Source organism: Thermobia domestica, chromosome 5 (assembly GCF_964235325.1).
Source record: "Thermobia domestica chromosome 5, izTheDome1.hap1.1, whole genome shotgun sequence".
In the NCBI taxonomy this organism is placed as follows: Eukaryota; Metazoa; Arthropoda; class Insecta; order Zygentoma; family Lepismatidae; genus Thermobia; species Thermobia domestica.
The window spans coordinates 1395630-1417356 of NC_137458.1; the positions used below are offsets into that span (position 1 = coordinate 1395630).

At 34.4% G+C, this 21727-nt stretch overlaps 1 protein-coding gene across 2 annotated transcripts in view; it reads right to left on the reverse strand.

The window, feature by feature from the left end:
• The window catches only part of LOC145685683 (multidrug resistance-associated protein 1-like), a 139795-nt gene that overhangs the window by 23192 nt on the left and 94876 nt on the right, over positions 1 to 21727 (reverse strand). The window contains exons 22-25 of one of the 2 annotated variants that reach the window (XM_081758092.1): positions 16560 to 16780; positions 10223 to 10312; positions 4880 to 4970; positions 354 to 462 (exon numbers count right to left, since the gene is read on the reverse strand). In XM_081758092.1, the coding sequence (XP_081614218.1) occupies positions 354 to 462; positions 4880 to 4970; positions 10223 to 10312; positions 16560 to 16780 (511 nt within the window). The remainder of the gene's footprint in view (positions 1 to 353; positions 463 to 4879; positions 4971 to 10222; positions 10313 to 16559; positions 16781 to 21727) is intronic. The other variant, XM_081758093.1, reaches the window with a different exon arrangement.

A 21727-nucleotide genomic window follows, 5' to 3' on the forward strand; every position in this document is an offset into this window, starting at 1 on the left:
ATGCCACGCACATACCTATGATAATGATTTATTAAGAATTATTGCTTGTAAAGATGAACGTTGTAAAATCTTATGTCTGGCTATAATGGCAGTGGCTGTGGATCCTTTGGCCGCGACGACTATACAGAGTGGGCACCTGATAAAGCTGAGAATGAAGGCTTACTAGGTACGGTTGGGTTGGGTTAGATTAGGTTAGGTTAGTTCACGTCAAAAGATACCTTGAGGTTAAGGGTTTAAGCGTCACGTTGCATGAGGTCAAAAGAAAATACACTTGCACTCGGACACTGCATACAGGTGTTTCAATTGTTTCCTGATTGATTAAAAAAAAAAAAAAAAAAAAAAAAAACACTTACCGGTTGGAGATAATGCTTGGATAGTAGCATATTTGGTTGTAGTCCACTTTGCTTTCAGATTCTCGAATGAATCTTTCTTGTACTCCATACGCTCGTATCGTTGAGGCACCTGCAATTATCAATTACATTTTCATTAAAAACAGTGAAGGTCACTAGTTTTGAAGATTCTACTAATGATTAATAATAATAATAATAATAATAATAATAATAATAATAATAATAATAATAATAATAATAATAATATAATTAATGATGATGTAGGAAACTCAAAACTGAAGAAGAACAAATTATTAGGCACAAAAAAAGTTCACTTGGATTTCCAAGCATAGCATTATAAGCGCTCCTTATACATTTTGTTTCGAAATGAAAAGAGCAAAAAACAAAAATGGTAACGTGATAATATGTGTTTACTCATGTAGCCTACTGTTTATGGTCGCTACAATTAAACAGGGACGTCAATGAGAGCAGATCAAACATAGGAACACCAAATAGGGCTATACGAGAGAAAGAAAGATGATGATTATGTGTTAGTGAGTATTTCTTGTTGTAACTTGCTGGTTGTAGTAGCTACAGTTACATCGGAACGTCAAAGAGAGGTCGTTCAACATGAGAAAATCAGACAGCGTTATATGAAAGAAAACTATTCCAGGCTTCGGTAGGAATGTGGTAAATGAGCGGACAGTAAAACAGTAGATTAACAAATTCAAGAATTACCATGAATTCCTCCAAGAGTCATGGTGTTATGGTTGCCCACAATCCATACACAGGAGACACTTAAAATGATTATTCTGGCTGACAATGGCCAATATGGGAGAAACATTCAGTTGCAGTGCAGAAATCATTCGCTATCATTATCTCCAGCTTGAGGAACGGTATGTAGTCCCGGGAAGGGAACAAATGGGGCTCGTTCCCAAATCGTTTCCTATTGTGATGTGAAAACTGTACCCCGCGCCCTGAAAAACTCATGTTTTCCCCTGAACAACTTGCTGCCTACATCACTAACCAAGAGGGACGATAGGTCCCATATCAGTCAACTGCTGTTCAGAAAACAATACAAGCAAACGACTGCCTCGTCACGGAAAGGATATGTTTCCAGACAGACTACTGATCTGCAATAAGAAGTGAGTTTTCATCATACCTCAAGACATTGTTATTACTAGTTAGCACAACATAAACCACGTCATAACAACCAAAAACCCCAAATGCCTCAACGTAAGGGTAAGCTCTGTATTTGGTGGACTACTCGAGGCATCCTAGCCCTTTGGTCAATGCAACTATGTACTCTCCGTATTTCAAGAGACTTTTTCGGTTCACATTACGCTGAGTTCCACTACCATGGAATCCAATTTGCCTGAGCGTTGAAGACACTTTCAAGATGAAGACAAAATTTACAGAAGAATTCCCTGACTTTACTCGGTTTTCTAGAACACTTCGAAATTTTCCCTGATATATGCTTATGGAAAATGCAGATCAAGAAAACATGACAATGATCATATACAAGTAACATAATTTTCCCCTATTTAACTAGAACAATGAATTATATTAAAACAAATAATAACGGAAACAAATAACATAGTGAGGTTCAACCGGTAGCGAGCAACTTCCGCGATCGTAGTGCAGAATATTGGGCCAAATGTAAAATTACATTATCATACTTAAATTGGTTAAGAATAAGAATTATTTATTGTCGTTAAACAACATGATGTAATAGACAACGTTAAAATTTAAGTTTGCGTACATGTAATATTTACAATTTTAATTAATCAATACAATACTTTATATTTTACCTAGTATTACTTTTCTATTCTAATCCTGAAATTTCTTCCTGAAATTCTGAAATACTATATATACACTTTTCTAAGAGCCACATTTTACAAAAACATTTAAAATTTTTAAACTCCATTTCTCTCACTCTAAGTGGCAATAGGTTATACAATTTCATCTCTATATATTTATAACTATTTTGCGTTTTGCACAGCCGTACATGGGGAATATTTATTTCACTTTTGCGCCTTGTATTGTGTGAGTGAACACTACTTCGAGTAACATAATTTGTACAGTTTTCTTTGATATACACAAGGCTCGATAATATGTACAAGGACGGGATGGTCAGTATTTCAAAATCTTTGAAAAAATGTCCACAAGATTCTCTCTCTGGAATTCCTGTTATCGTTCTTATCGCTCTGTTTTGCCACTTAAATACTGTTTGTGCCCCGGAAGAATTATCCCATAATAATATGCCATACGACAGATGAGAGTGAAAGAAAGCATAATATGCAGTGATTAATAAACTTTTATTTACAGATATTTTTAATTTACGTAACACATATACTGCCCTTGATAATTTTTTACAAAGTTGCATAGTATGCACATTCTAGTTTAATTTCGTATCTAATTATATCCCTAATAGATTAACTAAGCATTCTTTTGTATCAGTTGTGGAGCTGCTGAGATGAAAGTATAACTTCTCTGTTTTATTATGATTCAAATGTAATTTATTGTGGAACAGCCAAATAGTAGATTTATCTATTGCTTTATTATTTTTCGTGTAAATTGCGTTGATATTATTATCTTTCGTTATAAATGTAGTGTCATCGGCATACATAACAGTGGTTTCTAATAAGTAGTCAGGTAAATCGTTAATATATACCAGAAATAGAAAAGGTCCAATGACACTTCCCTGTGGCACTCCTGTTAATATTTCAAGTATGTTTGACTGTTTATTTTGTACACACACAACTTGTTTCCTACTTTCTAGATAAGACCTGATCAATAGCAGCTCAGTTCCTCTGACTCCATAATACTGTAATTTCTGAATCAATATTTCATGTGAAACAGTATCAAAAGCCTTACTTAAATCTAATAATGTTGCGCAAGCGAATGGACTGTTTTTAAAGGCAAGTGCCATTGTATAATTTGATTTGTGTCAGTGTAGTAAATTTCAAATGCTGTTAATTAAAGTTACCAATACAAAATCGTACATATCCTTTCAAAGTAATACTACCATACATATTATCATGGTTTAAATCTATATTTAATGACGTATCCACTTCATATGCATTACAGTACATTGCCAAATGTATGAAAAAAAGGGCGAAATAAGTACAATACAATTTTAAGGTACAAAAGAATTTAATTTGTTTTTCCTTTTCAACGTAACTAAATGAATGCCTATGCAGCGCAATAATATTCATATTATTGAACTGTATCGTCATTAAAGAGACAATTAGAATCTGCCTTTAACGTTGATTTTCCTAAATGTTCTGACCCGAACTCTGTGTTCCAAAGTGTATTGTCCAGCGGCTTATATGGTCAGTCTATTTGGGATTTCTGAACCAACGCTAAGCCTAAACAGGATATACAGGAACGAACTAAGGATTGTTACATTTGGACAAGCCCAAACAGAAACAATACTGGACGACCCCGTTCTGTTACATTTGGCTGCCTTTCGAACATGGAAGTTCAGGAATCGAACCGCATACTGTTACATCGCTGATGACCAGAAACTCTTCAGAGTCATTAACTCTGTAGATGATGCTTCTTTACTGCAAGTAGATATGTTAAGTAACAGGTGCTCTAATTGGAATCTGTCTTTAAACCCGAACAAATGTTCTATCCTTTCTCTCTTTAAAAGAGAATGCACTTCGCCAACGTCGATATGTAAGGTCAACAATGTACCCATCAAATGTGTTTCTTCTCAAAAAGATCTAGGTGTTGTCTTTGATAAGAAACTCTCCTTTGCGAATCAAATCATATCAATATCATCCAGACCTATGGAACTACTTGGTCTACTTGTTAGATTTCCTAAAATACAAAGTTTCCCTGCCCTTACGATGTTTTATAAGGCTTTTATTTTCCCGGCCATTGAATATTGTCCACCTGTATGAAATATGGCAGTACGTACTAATCTGTCTCACATTGACTCGCTCCTAAACATCTTTCCTGCCATAGTTATATTTAAATCTCAGTTACGTGATCAATCAAGACAGGAATTAATGTCTTTACCTCTGACAAACGACGCCGCGCTGCTAATTTGCTTTATCTATATAAAATTATCAATGGTAAAATTGATTCTGAGTTCTTACTATTGCAGATTAACTTTCGGGTTCTTCCGCGGCGTACCCGCTCTCTTAATTTTCTAGTTTACGAGATACCTAGGTTATCAATTGTCAAGCGACAGAGTAGCGCTCGATTACAATACTGTTTCAACATATCTTAAAATTTTTTACTTCTGAACGAAACTTCAGAACTCAGCTGAAGAGAATATTGTATATTGAGAGATGAACCCTCTTTTTTTGCATTTGTTTTGTTATTTTCTCTCTTTTTGTTTGTTTTTCTTTTCTTTCTATATTATCTTTTTTATGTTGAACAGTTTCAGCCAATTAGCCTTGTGCTGTATGAAACTTAGTGAATAAATAAATAAATAAATAAATAAATAAATAAATAAATAAATAATAAACGGTATTAACAATTATGCGTATCATAGATATACTAGAACAGGAAAGAGCAGAATATGCTAGACTCACCGGTTAAACTTTCTCCAAAATGTGAATAAATAGGCGACCTCGAAACCGATTCAAGCCGCTTCAACTGTCTTGAAGTAGCCACATAAAATCGCTAAATGAACAGAAAAATGTCATTAATTTCATAACAATAACTTAGAGCAAAAGAAATTAACACTACATCCAATCTCAAACTAATTATGTATTTAAGAACAGCTTTACTTTGCATTTCGAATATTTGTGATTCACTCATATTATTTCAATGTTTTCTGCCATTTTCTTCAGTGACGTCTACAAATTGCTGAATTGAATGCAATTTTAAGGTTCCTTCCTTCTTGTGGAATGAATCTGAGAAAGAAGTTATAACGAAATACCAATGGTAATCGTAAACCTGGTTCGTCGAAATATGAAATATAAATCTCAAGTGGTAGTAATCTTCAATAATCATATACTATCGTTCTCACCTTTTATATGAATAATAACGTCGATAAACAGTGCAACAAAGAATGGTTTATTAGTTGATATATTTTTATAATATATTTTCCTTAACACTGACAAGCACCGAAACTTGCTGACACGGTATCCATAAACATGTACATAGCAACAACTATCCCATAATAATAATAATCTCTTACATATCTTAAAAACATTCTTCTTCTGTTATTATTAAATTAACATTCTATGAAGCATAGTGCATATGTATGAGCACTTTCTGCCCAAGGTACAGGTAATTATTACACTATCCAACGTATTTTGTTATATAAAATGTCGCCCGACAAATGGACTGAATATAAAAGTCATAAGTGAGTTTGTCTTTTATGTTCAAGAACCACTGGTCCGATTACAATAGTGTTCTTACATGCATATGTCCATCACATTTTGATTGCACCTCATATATGTCTTCATTACATTTCATATATATTTATAACAAGTATTACACTTCCTCAATACTTATATTCAACTACATTTATTATATTATTATTACTATATTTTCTTGTCAAAAATATCGTCGCTCATTTACTTAATCGTAGTAGGGTGCTAATTCAAACATCGTAAGGGACAAACATAAGTTATAAATAGTCAGGGCGCATTATATGTTAATCATTTTAGTTGATATTTTAAAAATAAACATCAGATTAATACGGCATCACAATATAGAAGAATCTCATTCAAGATAGTTGTCGAATATTTTGTTTTATAGAATAGATCTTCTTCTTAACATAATCTTTGACAGTTAAGTTTTCAACACAAGTCAATCTAATATAAATAATCTTTGCTTCTAATCAATTAAGAATCGAATTATAATTCTTACATATATTAAAAACATTAACAAGAAAGAATAAAAATCATTTGAAAATTAGCTTTTCAGTCCACCTAATTATAAAAGTAAATTCAAGTATTTATAAGAATCGTTTTCATTATTGATATTAATACATGAACTTAAAAATAAAAATTCACAAGAATCTATAACTGATATGAATTTAACCTAATTTCATTAACGGTAATCAGGTTACGTTCGTACTTGCATATGAATCCAATAAAGTACATTGTACTACACAATCATGATTATGACACGTATTACTGTTCTGTACATTACTTACTTCAATACCTGGATCTTGATGTGAAGTGTCATCTCTTGACCTCCAATTATGTCTATCCATGTAGTTTGTCGTATTTGTGGAATTTCGCCAAATGTTTCGTCTATTTTGAAACCTATTTCGATTAGTGGATCTGACATAATTATTGTTGTGTTTGGTTAGATTAGGTTGATTCCCTACATAACTTTGCCTATATTGTTCGTTTTGATTGCTAGAATTTACTTGGCTTGGGTTGTATTCCGTGCCGTTCACACTTCGGATATTTAGATTCCGAACAGGTACACGATGATCTGAATTATTCTTATTTTTACCCACTTCTGCTTGTTGATTCAAAGCATGGTATTGAGTTTCATAACATTGAACGAGCATTAACAAATGATTGAAACTCATACACTGTGTAGAAAACAAGATCTGTTGTAACTTAAATGGGAGCAAATTTCGAATGGATGCTATTATTCTAGATTCTGATTACAATGGATTTACAACTTTTAATTCGTTGTAGGTATTTACAACAAACTCGACAACAGATTTGTGTAAACGAGGATTGAAGTGTTGATTTCTAAGGGTGGCATCTCTATTTGCCAGCAAAAAGTCATTTTCATAATTTGCGATCAATGCCGCTTTGAATTCCTCATATGTACTAATGTGATCACGTATTGCTTTAAACCATAAGGAACAAGGTGGGAGTAATACATGGGGTATTAATTTCATATATTGTGATTTATCTATACACATTATATTGCATTCGTCTTGGAATTTCTCTAAGAAAGAAGTGGCATTTTCATTACACTTACCACTGAATTTACTCATAGCTCGGATTTCACTCATCTTAACACTTAATTTTACCTTCTTTCTATCGTTCCGTGTACTTGTTGAGTGATAATTTCTATCCCTAACGTGCTGCGTCGTCACACCATCTATGTTCCGCCCATCTGTACTCTTCGGATAACTTTCTTCCAATAGAATATCCTCATCAGACCCCGGCGAAGGCGAGTTCATCTCTGTTGAGTGAGGAAACTCCAAGCGATCACTACCCAAGTTATTACGGTAAATGTTATCTTTAGACTTTAACGTTCTAATCTCTTCCTGTATAGTAGCTAATAATTGCGTATTCGCACGTATGTTGTTAGAATTGTTGATGACCTGGATCTTTTGCTGTTTAACGGAAGATTCTATTACTTCTAAATCTTTTTTTACAGCACTGATTTCTTGGTTTTGGTGATTGTGCTTTTCCTGACAATCATCGGATATTCTTTTTAACTTTTCCTCAAACTGTGAGGATATGTCATTCACCACCTGGACAATTGTCTGTTTCGTTTCATCTGATTTTTGTTCTATCCGTTCTATCCGTCTACTTAATTCTTCATATTGTTTGTTATATTCGTCGAATTTCCGCTCCATGGTCTGGTTAGATTCGTTGAACTTCTGTTCCATGGTCTGGTTAGATTCGTTGAGCTTCTGTTCCATGGTCTGCTTTAATTCTTCATTTTGCTTGTTAGATTCGTTGAACTTCTGCTCCATGGTCTGCTTTAATTCTTCATTTTGCTTGTTAGATTCGTTGAACTTCTGCTCCATGGTCTGCTTTAGCTCGGTAGACATCTGAATCAATTGTCGCTGTAAAGCGAATAAGATTCGGTCCTCCGATGGCAATCCTGGTGTTACACTAGTTTCAACGTTGTCACTAATACTTGATTCACGCTGCATTGTTTCGTTGTCCATTTTTCTTATAATTACTTTACCACTTCGCAATATGGTCAAGTTCGTATTCATTCACTTAATTATAAAAGTAAATTCACCCTTACTTTTGCTTCGGGACGTGAATTTACAGTCGTTCCCGGGTGAGGTAAACCAAAAGTTTTTATAACGAAATACCAATGGTAATCGTAAACCTGGTTCGTCGAAATATGAAATATAAATCTCAAGTGGTAGTAATCTTCAATAATCATATACTATCGTTCTCACCTTTTATATGAATAATAACGTCGATAAACAATGCAACAAAGAATGGTTTATTAGTTGATATATTTTTATAATATATTTTCCTTAACACTGACAAGCACCGAAACTTGCTGACACGGTATCCATAAACATGTACATAGCAACAACTATCCCATAATAATAATAATCTCTTACATATCTTAAAAACATTCTTCTTCTGTTATTATTAAATTAACATTCTATGAAGCATAGTGCATATGTATGAGCATTTTCTGCCCAAGGTACAGGTAATTATTACACTATCCAACGTATTTTGTTATAAAGTAGATAACTTCACTCCGAAAACTCGTTTTTTTTTTTTCGGAAAAAATGTGTTATACGCTTAATAACATTGGGTCACTAGCCTTAGAACTTTATTCTTTTTGCGGGTATTAATATAGTAACAAAATTCGAGGTAACTGTTGATCATTTTCCACTAATTAAACGAAACAGGCTTCATAGAAAAAGAATGATGCATACATTAAATGTTAACTACTGAATTTAAAAAACTTTATCCACTTTGTGCGTGGAAATTACAAGAAAAATTCGAGATACAAGGTAAGACTATTCTTATCTGAATTACACGTCTTACATCGTTCATCAACAAATAATGGTATGTTTGTGATTACATGCTTAATTTACTGTAAAATACTCGAGGGCATAGTCGGTAAGATGTTTGTGTTCCTAACCAACTAGACAGTCTGGATTCGATTCTCAGTGGGGCAGTTTTTGTTGTATCATTTTATCCTTGCCCAATAGGGCTGGGGGATTCCCCCAACCTCTATGAAGTGGCTATCTGCAGAAACCTGAGAGGTGAAGATTGCTAAATCAGTTCCTCTATGTGCAAATGTCAAGAATTGGTGAATCCTCTCTTCCACACCGACCATTGAAATATTTACGTATCCCACAAGAGGGCAAACTTCTTTACCTTAAATTACTTTGGTTTTCGTATTTACTTGACAAACGAAATGCGATCCCAACTTTAATGACTTCATAAATTAAAACACGACGAGAGTTACTAAAGTGGAGTCACTATTTTCAATGGCTGTGATATAATGTTAATGGAATATTGACGCGCATTTCTGATAGCACTATAGCAAGGGACAAAAATGAGCTGAAGGCCGGACAGAAAATAAACCAAACACAAAGTTATCAACTTCCGATGTGTTTTCTTTACATGGATGAAAAGGCAAAGCATCTATCTGTTAAATCAAGTGTTGTATACAATGTAAATCTCCTGCAACAACACTCCGTACATGAACTTTTATTTATTGCTTGAATTTGGGAGCCATCAGTGAGGTTGTTTCAAAAAAAAGAAATCTTGAAGTAGCTCAATATGCAAAAGCCATACTGTTACATTTGGTGATTGTGGAGACAACGAAGATTCGAACAGCATCGTATTAACATGTCTCCGACAATTGAATCATGCCGACGATTGGTAGAACACTCACTTCTGATGCTAAGGTTCCCTGGTTCGATCCCAGGTCATGAGAATTTGTGGTGGACAACATCGTGGCCTAGAGTTCTAGTGATATAGGCCTATACAGCTTTCTTTCAGTAAGAACTGGTATTCCACAAGGAAGTGTCCTCGGTCCTTTATTTTTTTTCTTATTCATAGATAATCTTTCCGATCATCTTCAAACTACATCTAGTAACATTCTTCTATTTGCTGATGATGGCAAATGCTTCAGAGATATATCTACACTTCGAGATTCCATTGGCAATCAGATTTACATTATTATATGTTTTTCTTTCATTAAAAAAAAAAAAAAAAAAAAGCATTCTAACGTACCTGTATGAAATAGTACAGAATACCAACTGGTAGAATAACAGTCACAAAAATCGGTGTACTGTAGCTTATAACGACCAAAGTCGCGATTACCTACAACAAGAAAAGATGGTATGTAAGAAAAATTAATTATCACAAGGCAATACAAGATTGGAGATGAAACGAGTTTATATGAAAGTAAAAGACTTTCAAATAATATATAAGGTTAAGAAAAAGTGAAACATATTTTAAATATAAACTAAATAGAAATATAACTAGCAGCCAAGCATTGGTACCTCAAAGCAAAGCAAGTAAATTTGATATTAAATTTAGATATCAAAAGATTCACATTACGTACATGACACACAAGAACAATGGACATAAACAAAGGTAGTTTTTATAAAATACGTAATTATATCCACAATGCCAAATCATTTTCTTAACAAATTAGGTTTTGAACATTGGAAATTCAATCTCAACACATTTTTACTTAACATTTTTACTCAAATTAAAAGTTAACACAAAATAATACACTCAATAGAAATATATTACATTTGGGAAGAAACAGTGACTTTTGGAACAATTCAATTTGACCATTGCGACATTATAATTGATTTTAATGCTTCATTTTTTAAATTCATTTAGAGAAGGAAAAAAACGTGCACATTTTCTTTCTCTTTCTTTAAAATATAACACAAATAAAATAGTGATTTCGATATTTTTTGTTTCATTACGTATTGAAAACAACAATCATTATTACAATATATTTTTCAATTTAAAAATAATACGAGGACTGCCCAGAAAGTAACAGACGTTTTGAAATAAAAAAGGTAATAGGATAAACAAACCAAATTGTATTACATAGGGTACATTTGAAAGGTACACTCTTATGCTATTTTTCCACATAATCACCATGCAAATTAAGGCACTTATAATACCGTGGCACAAGTTTTTCAATGCCGTCACGGTAGAAATCTGTATTATGGAATTTCAACCCCTGGCTTACACCGGCATGCGGTTCGGCGTCAGTATTAAAGCGTTGTATAGCGAGTCACGTCTTCATCGCTATACACGTATAATTTGTGTTTCGCGCCATTAAAAAAAAAAAATCATTTTGTGCTCAGTTGGCAACACTGCATTACATATGATGTTATTGAGCATGTCTGTGAGTACAATGTTTGTTTACTATACTGTTATGTAAATATTTTGATTACTTTAATCATTTTGAAGTTCTTTCTGTGTCAGTGTATCTTTTGCATTGCTATCTTCACATAATACTAGATCCGTCTTTCCTCTGTATCTCATGTGTTTCTCCGTGTTGGCCCGTAAAACTTTGGATTTCTCACTTTTCTTCACTCCTCTATCGATTGCGCATTGTTTGATTTGGCAACGCTACTATCAATATAAGATGTTCCTTTGTCAGTATCAACCCATGAAGAAGTGCTAAGCTACATTTACAACCATAGTCTTGAAAATAGATTTCCTAACGTATGTGTAGCTCTTCGTATTTTGCTCACGTTGCCAATGTCCGTGGCTAGTGCAGAACGATTTTTTTCCAAATTAAAACTTATTAAACACATTTAAACTTATTAAAACAATAAGAACGAGAAGGTAGTCAGCGAAAGAAGTAAAGTCTTGGGACGATGGAGAGAATATGTCCAGGAGTTACATAAGAGTAGGGATAGACCGTGTGGCCTAAATATTGATGTAGAAAATAAAGTAGGTGAGGATGATAAAGGGTTTAGTATTCTTCGGGATGAGTTTGAGAAAGCTATATCCGAGATTAGGAATGGAAAGGCAACCGTGATAGATAATATATCAAATGAATTCATTAAGAATATGGGACACAAGGGCAAGAAAGAATTCTTCGACTCTGCAATGAAATACATGAAACAGGAGAGTGACCAAAAGACTTCTTGAAAATGATTATGATAACGATGGCTAAGAAATCGAACCCAAAGAGATGTGAGGATTATAATAGAACTATTAGTCTCATATCTCATGCAGCAAAAATTTTGCTTCGAATTCTGAATAAGTAATATGAAAGAATAAATGAAAAAGCACAAGTAATCGGCGGTAATGAAATAATCTTCGGGTTCATAAGAGGTAACGGCACAAGAGTGCAATTAGATTATTAAGGGCGATCGGTGAAAGGTTTATAGAAAAAGGGAAAGAGGTGTATGTGGTATTTATTGATCTAGAAAAGGCTTTTGATCGCATGAATTGGGAATTGTTGTTGGAAGGTCTAAAGAAGGTTGGACTGGAATAGAATGATCGAACGAAGAAAGGAAGGAAATGACAGAAGAGAGTGCAATTGAAAGGGGAGATCGGCAGACATACTGTCTCTCGCCTACATTATTTAATATTTATCTAGAAGAGATAGTAAGAAAGAGCCTACAAAATAAAGATGGCATTTCAGTAGGAGGTAGAATGGTTAGGTGTATACAGTTTGAACATAATATGGCGCTTGTTGCAAAATCTGAAGAGAAAATAAAAAAGATGTTAGAAAACGTGAGGATGGGATGTGAAGAATATGGCATGAAAATAAATGTTGTTAGACAAAAGCCATGGTGATTGGAACGAAGGTTTCGGTGTCAAATATAGAAGCAGAAGGGGAGAAACTAGAACAGGTGACTAGTTTTCGATACCTGGGTAGTATTATTAATAATGGTATGAAATGTGAACGTGAAATAAAGGCAGGAATAGAAATGGTGAAAGAAGTCTTTAGGAGAAATAATATATTGTTTTGTGGGATCTTGAATAAAGAATTAAGAAAAGGACTCATAAAATGCTTCGTGTGGAGTACTGTATTGTATGGGTCAGAAACGTAGGCATTACGCAAAAATGATGAAAAACGACTTGAAGCTTTCGAAATGTTGATGTGAAGAAGAATTGATAGAATCAGCTGAGTCTAGCGGAAAATGAATGATAGGGTCTTAGAAATGGTGGGGGGAAAAGAACAATTTTAGAGATTATTAAGAAGAGGATGCGAAACTGGTTGGGACATTGGCTAAGAAGGAACTGTATCATAAAGGACGTGCTAGAGGGTATGGTGGCATGAAAGAAGGAGGGAGCGAAGGAAACTACAATTCATGGACGATATCAAAACAGAAAAATCGTAGGTGAAGACGAAGAGATTAGCGGAAGACCGTGGAGCGTGGAAACTTCTCAGTTGCAGCAAGTGACCTGCCAATAATAGCAGAATACATGCGAAGTTGATGAAAACATATCTTCGTAGTACAATGTGCCAGGAAAGACTAGTAGGTCTAGCCACAATTTCTATTAAAAGTGAGTTAGCAAGACAAATAGACCCGACAGTCCTCGTGAAATAGTCTGTAAGAATTAAAGCAAGGAAAGTACCGTTAAGGATATAAATGCTGTTGCTCAATTTTGTCTCAAACAATGAGAGAGAGAGAGAGTTATGTAAATATTAAAATGTACTATCCCAACATCACGAACTTTATATTGTTTTTTACACTGGTGCAAACAGAACTGATTTTCCTGTGATATTTGTTGAATGTGGATAAAACTACTTCAATCAAAATTTATATGTAAGTATAAACTTTCTATTACTATTTTAGACTTATTGTTAATGTATAAATTGTTCAAAACACAAAACTATTTATAGTAAAGGTTATAACTTTTGATTTCCTTAAACGGGCAAAAATTAAATTTTTTGAACACATTGCAGCCACTAATCATGTTTTCTATGGAATATTTTTAGGAAGAATTACAACCATCTTTTGTTTTATATTTACAATGGACATCGACATGATTTACATTACAATAAAACTTTAATTTCCTGTTGTTCTGTGGTTCTTAGTAAAATTCCATTCTAAATGCCACAGGAATAAAAATGTTTTAAAAAATAATTGGCCTATAGATTACTTATTAATACCATAGAGAGAGGCATTGGGAGTGGGTTTTCTTTTATTTAGTGCTTAAACAAATAGTAACAATGTGATGATGTGGTGAAAATGTCAGAGGTGACAAGGCTTCACTTTGGGTTAGGGGGAAAAGAAGATTATGGGGGCGCAGACAAGTTTTTTTTCTTTTTTTTTTTACCTAGGGTGTAAAATATCCTAGAGCCGCCCCTGGGTGCAAGCTTCTTATACACAGAGTAAATATATTATCCTCAATGAATGAATGATACGTGGTTACTTGTTTGTTTTATCGTAAAAACGAAAGAAACGCTTTTCTTGAAACCGTATAATCTATCGATTAACTCTTGTTTATGCACAGTAAGTCTGTAAATCAGCACTGCATTCGATATCACTAACTTTCAGACATTCAATAATAATAATAATAATAATAATAATAATAATAATAATAATAATAATAATAATAATAAACATAATATAGAGCAAGTAAAAAATTTCAAATGCTAAAGCTCAGGTACAGAGGTAATGCAGCCTACTTTCAGGTGTTTCTCCGCCTCATGATAGAAGTCGGTTATTCGCCTTACTTTAAGGCCGGTAACTTTTCAGCAGCCTGGCCATGGAGTTTGCTGTGTCTGCTCTAAACTGTTGGTAAATTTTCTTTTCCATACAGCTGTACTCAGTAGGGGAATGGGATCACCTACTGGACGAGAGGCTGAAACCAGAGTCTCTCCTACTCACACCTACTGGTGGAGGGGACTCCCTTAGGGAGCAGGATCTACCACCATCCGCAGTGAGCGTTTCAAGGAAAGCTCCCTCCCCTTTGGTACCGAATCCCACGCCGGCAGGAACCAATCCAAATCCAAGATCTCCGGGAGTTCCCGAGGGGCTTGTTACTTCCTTGACGCATCTACCGCTGACACATTCAAAATACTACTGGGATGCCACATAAACACCCCCTCCACCTTACAGACCTAATGAGTATTATTTGTCCATTTGAGAGATGATCTATTCTTCCCTCTCCTGGTTGAGTCGTCCGAACAATACGAGACTTCCTCAAGTTTAAGTGCTAAGGTACCACGTGCACTACCGGTCCCAAGAGCACGGTGTATCCCCACTGATAGAGCCTCTCCCAGCGAGGGGTCTATTGTGATACGCTAATTGGTAGATAGACGTATCGGCTGAAGCCGTTTGAGGTGATAGTGATAAAGATCATAACACCTATCCTATGTTGTCCCTGGTTTTACTACGGTAAACGTAAACTTACCGCTACCCATCAGCGACAATCAGGATGTATGCCATGCCTACTGATAGACTACTTAGATATGTGAGGTCATGGATTCATACTGAAATTCATCAGAAGCCACACACTACTGCAACGTTACTGTTGTTTACCTTTCTACTAGAACACATACACCACAGTCATCCGAGCAGCCGGGAGTAACGGTTTTTACTATTATCTCTGCTTAAATCCCACTTTACGTAACTTTTTACAATTGAATTGGCGTAGTGGTTGCTTATTCTAGTTGCCCCATAAGAGCTCTAAGACCCTCAACGCCCAGGTAGATACTTCTCCTACCGCAGCACTAAGTGTTGCTACATAGCTGAAACTCACGTATGGGTGCAAGATCTGTCTCTACCTGTTCTTGAACTTCTTCACGGTGATTATCGATCATCAGGCAGAGACATATGAAAGTGAGTGGTTGAGGTCTCTGTCTCACTGGTAGGATAGATAACGCATAACTTCTGTATCAAATTCAGTAACCAATTCATTTCTAGAGTGGTTGCTAACATTCGTAGTCAAAAGGACTATGGGTGATGGAATACGCCCTGGTTTATCAGTTGTCCTACTGGTAGAGGGGACATCCCTAGCGGTGAAAGTCTACAATAATATGCAATGTCGGTAACCAAGCGTTTAATGCAAGCTCAACTCCCCTTGTTGTCGTCACTTGTGATACCCACCAGAGACAACTAAACATTCAAGAAACCAAACAATAATTGCACCAAGAATCTCACGCTTTGATGTGTATATTTGATTACAGTTAAACACAAACAAACTATTTGCTGAGCAAAACAATATATTCATATTTTAAAAACTACATACGTGTGACAGTTTCGCCAACTACCACTTTGGCTTTATCAGACATTATGGTAGTCTGTCTGCCTGAACTGTCACTGAATTTAAATAAGGCTTAAATTTATATTTAACCCACTTTCAAATAGTTGTTTAATTATGTACAAAGCAAAGCTTCTACTTATGGAAAATATTACAGTTGATTATAGTATTTTGAAATTAAACACCATTATAACAATATCCACTAAGAAAAAAATTACACACACCTCTACGACATAACAACCTTTGAAACGCCATCAAATTGTTCTTGTGTATCATGTGAGAATGGGAAAGGATAATAGTAGTAGAAGTAATACACAACTTAACGAGTGCATTTTGCTTTCTCCCAAATACAATATAAGTTACATACCGAAAAGAAGCAGCTAATCCACACTCGAATGATCAAGGGTAACACCGTGTCCATCACATCCACATCTCTAGCAAAACGATTTAAAATTCTGCCAACGGGCGTAACGTCAAAGAACGCAATAGGATTCCTCATTATGTTTGACAACAAGTGCTTATGGAGGAGGTGTGCTGCTTGTAACGTCCCCAAGTTTACTAACAAGGACATTAACAGAGAAGACAATACTGGAATGGAAATAAAATACAAACTTCCAAGTTTCACAGCTTCCTTCATCTACTCTTTTCCAAACACATCACACGTTTGCATCTCACTTGCACTTAAGGAAAACATTACATGTATAACTAAGATCAACAACATACTCAACTTGTCACTTCATGACCATCACAGAACAGTGAAAAACAAAAATTCAACATTTTAAGGCAAACACGTCAAATACTACCTAAATAACACTATTTTGGATTTCGTCCTTCATTTGTTTTTCTCTAGAAAATAAATCAATATTTCGTACACCATTGATTAAATTCATTCGATTTTGACCAAAATTGGGATAGTAGTAGAATTTCGAGAGCTTAATACACATTTGAAATATGTTGTACAGGCTTTTGGTTCCTAAGTTACTGACCATCAAATTTAGGGTTGGACTGAGTGATCGAATTTTGACCAAATGTAGCATGATTGTAAACCTTTATAAGCTGAGTAAGCGTATGAATTATTATGATATGCAGATCTTCGGTTCTCGAGTTATAGAGCATTGGGTTGGGGTTTGGACTTACTTTTCTACTTACACCAAATCTCAAAATCTTATGGCCAATAAGTCCCGAACCAAAAACTTGCACAATATAAAACTCATATGCCTACTAACCTCATCAAAATCTACCATCGTTTCAGATATCGTAAAGGGAAGTCCTTCGGTTCTCAAAGTTGGTGTGTGAACGTAGTCACACTTTCGCAAAAAAAAAAAAAAAAAAAAAAAAAAAAAAAAAAAAAAAAAACACTAGACGCGATGAATTGAACTAATCTGATCTTGACTAATTTGGTCATAGTGATACGCCTTTGAGCTTAGTACGCATGAAATATTATCATGTGTAGATCTTAGGTTCTCGAATTATTCGCCATCAAAAGTTCAAGCCCCGCGTTTCATAGCAAAAAACTCAAGAACCAAAAGCCTGTACTAAACTTTTTAAAGTATACCAATATTTCAAATTTAATCATGTGCCAGGCCTTTCGTTCCCGAGTTATGACCGCCAAATTTCAAGCTCTGACTTAACAAACCTGCTAAAGAAAGTAAGTGCAGTCTTAAAAGTGTACTGCCAGATTTTAGCTGTTAAAAAATTTTGTGCATACGTTTTTTTTTATTTCCTAATCTATAAAACGTATAGGAAAGATACGGAAGAAAATGGTAAAGTCCATTAATTCTAAGAGGCAATATCTGAACTACATGGTGCATAGAAAACAATTCAATGCATTGAGTTCTCTAATGGGTTCATGTGTTCTTTCTTATTTTATTAAAGTATTTTGTTTCGATTCATACCGTCATTTGAAACATTCTTAGAATGTATTACAGCTTTACATCTTTTGTAATTCTGCAGGGTTGATGCCTGCTTATGATTCTCTTTGTGAAATCAGTTGGATGGAAACAATACCATCACTTCATTACAACAGAAGCACTACTTTTTTCTTAAACTAATGTGGTTTAAAGAGGCTTATCTTTAATCTTAAACATGAAGAAAGTCTAATTTTATATTCCGTTATAATAAACTTCTAGATTTAGCAGTCTTGAGGATCTGAAAGAAGTTCCTGACTTTTGTTTTTCAGTCAACTAACAGTTTTCCTGGTCTATTCTGTGAAAGAGTAGATTTCGAGTAGACTGGATACCAAATGTAGACTCAGAAGTGTCAAATACACTCTTGTTATGTCATAAGCTGGCTCTGGACAGTAGCAAGTAGATTTTTTTATTCACGATGTTTACACATCCCTGGAGGCGCTAGATATTGACTTCCTACTGAAGAAATACTGATCAAAGCTTCAACACACACACTGCATTTTAAACTATATTGTGTTACAGTTTCGGATATCTACCGTATTCTTCATCAGACACTATATGGACACTATAGAACATAAAAGAAGATACAGATATATATATATATATATATATATATATATATATATATATATATATATATATATATATATATATATATATATATATATATATATATATATATATATATATATATATATATATATATATATATATATATATATATATATATATATATATATATATATAGTCATCCTTATGAAAAAATCTAAATTCTATTGGCCGAAGCCTCCTTACATCATCTTTATATTGTTTTATCCTTTCTTTCATTCTCTTCCCCGTCTCTCCTTCATATGACATATCGCAGTCCATGTAGGTGACTCCTTCTTCCTCTTCATTACTCTCTTTGGTGCCTTTTCTATTCTTCTTCTTTATTGATCTCAATAAGTTTTCTCCCCTCCTTCTATAAGCTATGACCTCTCCTTTCTTAAGAAACTTCTTCAGTTTACTAAGAACGTGAGGAGGAAGAAAGATACCAATGTGGTATACAAACATATTAAGGAGACTAATCGCGAAATTAACTGGGATAAGACAGAAGTATTGGAGATAGAGAAGAGAATGATAATAAGGAAGTGGAAAGAAGAAGATTGGGTAAAGAAAATAGGAAGAGATAAACTGATGAATTGCACAGGGGATTACCTATTAATAAATTATGGCAGAGAATTTTGGATAGGAAGATGAAATTGAAACAGGCCCTTATAAGGACGAAAAATGGCGGCACGTGATTGGTTCGAAAATAGACACGGGGACCTAAGGATTGGCTGAAAGCTTCAGCCAATAGAATTTACTTTTTCATAAGGATGACTATATACAGGGTGTTAATGAACTATACCTACAAATTTTAAGTGGTGAATCCTCACATCAAAATAAGAGAAAAAGTTCATATAGACCTATGGCGAAAAATGCATAGTTTCAGAGCTAGGGATGTCCAAAAATCGCGAAAAAGCCAAATTTTAAGAGGCTATTTAATTCGAGAGACTGTGGATGGTGGTCCTTATCAGCGTAAAAGAAGTCACGCATACGCAATCCAAAAATGCATATTTCATTAATGTTCAATGGATGTACAGATTATTCTCTGCAGGGTGAAATTCCCAGACATGCCATCAACCAAATTTTGAGATATGCTCTGACTTTATGATTGGTCCAAAGCAGGCAAACGATAAGCCTTGATAGCAGTGAACACGGGATCCTTTTGCGCAATGTCGGAAGTGTTAAGGATTGTCACCAGGACGGTTTCTCGTACTCAGGAAAATGCATGGTGCGATGTTTTCTTTCACGCTTATAAGCGAAGAAAACGTGAAATATACCGTGACGAAATACATATCATCACACGTTATTCCGAATACAAAGAAACATGGAGCTGCCTGTTCCTAACACTTCCGTTTTCCCTCCGAAGCATTGGATATCCATTGTTGTCAAGGTTTACCTCCTGCCTTTCTTTTCTTTTTTTTTTTTTTTTTTAACCCTTCTTGAAATCAGAGCATATCTCAAAATTAGGTTGATGGCATGTTTGGAAATTTCACCCTGCAGGGAATAATCTGTACACCCATTGAACATTAATGAAATATGCATTTTTGGATTGCGTATGCGTGACTTCCTTTACGCAGATAAGGACCAATATCCACAGTTTCTGGAATTCGAAATAGGGCCTATTGAAATTTAGCTTTTTCGCGATTTTGGACAGCCCTAACTCTGAAACTATGCACTTTTCGCCATAGGTCCATATGAACTTTTTCTCTTATTTTGATGTGAGGAATCACCTCTTAAAGTTTGTCGGTATAGTTCATTAACACCCTGTATATGTCTGTATCTTCTTTCATGTTCTATAGTGTCTATATAGTGTCTGATGAAGGATATGTTAGATATCCGAAACCGTAACACATTATAGTTTAAAATACAGTAAAGTGTGTTAAAGCTTTTGTCAGTGTTTCTTTAGTTACAATCTCCAATCCAAAGCCATGGATAGTGCTATTCCTACAGAAGCTATAGAATCTTTTTATCAATTTCATAATTTGCAGGTACTTTTGAGGAAAAGTCCAACTTCCACTAAAACCAAATCGAACTTCTATCATTCTTCAATATTGTAAACTTTCTACACGTTGATTGTCAATTTTCCATATTGGTTTAATATAACAATTACGAATTGTCAATTCTATTATGAAGCTTGTAGTCCTTACATTCGCTTTGCTTTGTCTTAAATATTAAACAACAAACCTTCGTGTAATGTTTTTTTTTCTCTCTCTCTTTTTTTACTTCTATAATCAGTGTTTAATTCTATCATGTGTCTACGTTCATTGAATCTTATCGAAGTTATATGGTATGATGAAGTAATACGTTCGTCACACGATGTAACAAAAACAAGCTATGTAAGAAATATTATAGTAAAATCTATAATTGGTAAAGCATAGTATACTAAACAATTCAGAAGAATTTATTTAAAAGGATTATTTATTTATTTTTTTAAACATACTGTTAAAGCAACATTGAGTACGTGGGACAAATGGAGATACAGCAACATTATTATATTCTATTCAGAGAATGCTGAATATAGAGTGCATACAAGTTAATCTCCACTACGTACCTGTCTTCTATTCACAAGTAAAAACAAGTGAGTATCGTTTCACAGTGTACTACAGTGGACTACTAAACTATGGAAATTCAATTCTCAAACTTGAAGCAGTACATCTAAAAGTACTAGTTGCAATTAATTGATAAAAGATAGAACCTGTACCTCGAACGCTGAATCCATATCAAAAAGTCATTACTCGCTATGCCTTACTGTTTTTGTCCTACAGCAATAAAGATTGAAACCGGAAGTCGTTAATTTGAACCACTTCCGGATTGAATGAATGGTTAAGGAAGAGCCTATGCGTATTTTTACGATGTTCTTTAATCTCAATTATCTGGTAATTTAATTTGCTTGTTTTAAAAAAGTCTGAAAACCAAAACAGCGAAAAACCGGTTATAATTAAAGTTAAAAGCAACGATAAAATAAGTCATAATTATTACTGGTTGTAAACACGCTACTACACACTTTCAGACACTGTTGTTTTAACAAAAGGAAAATGTT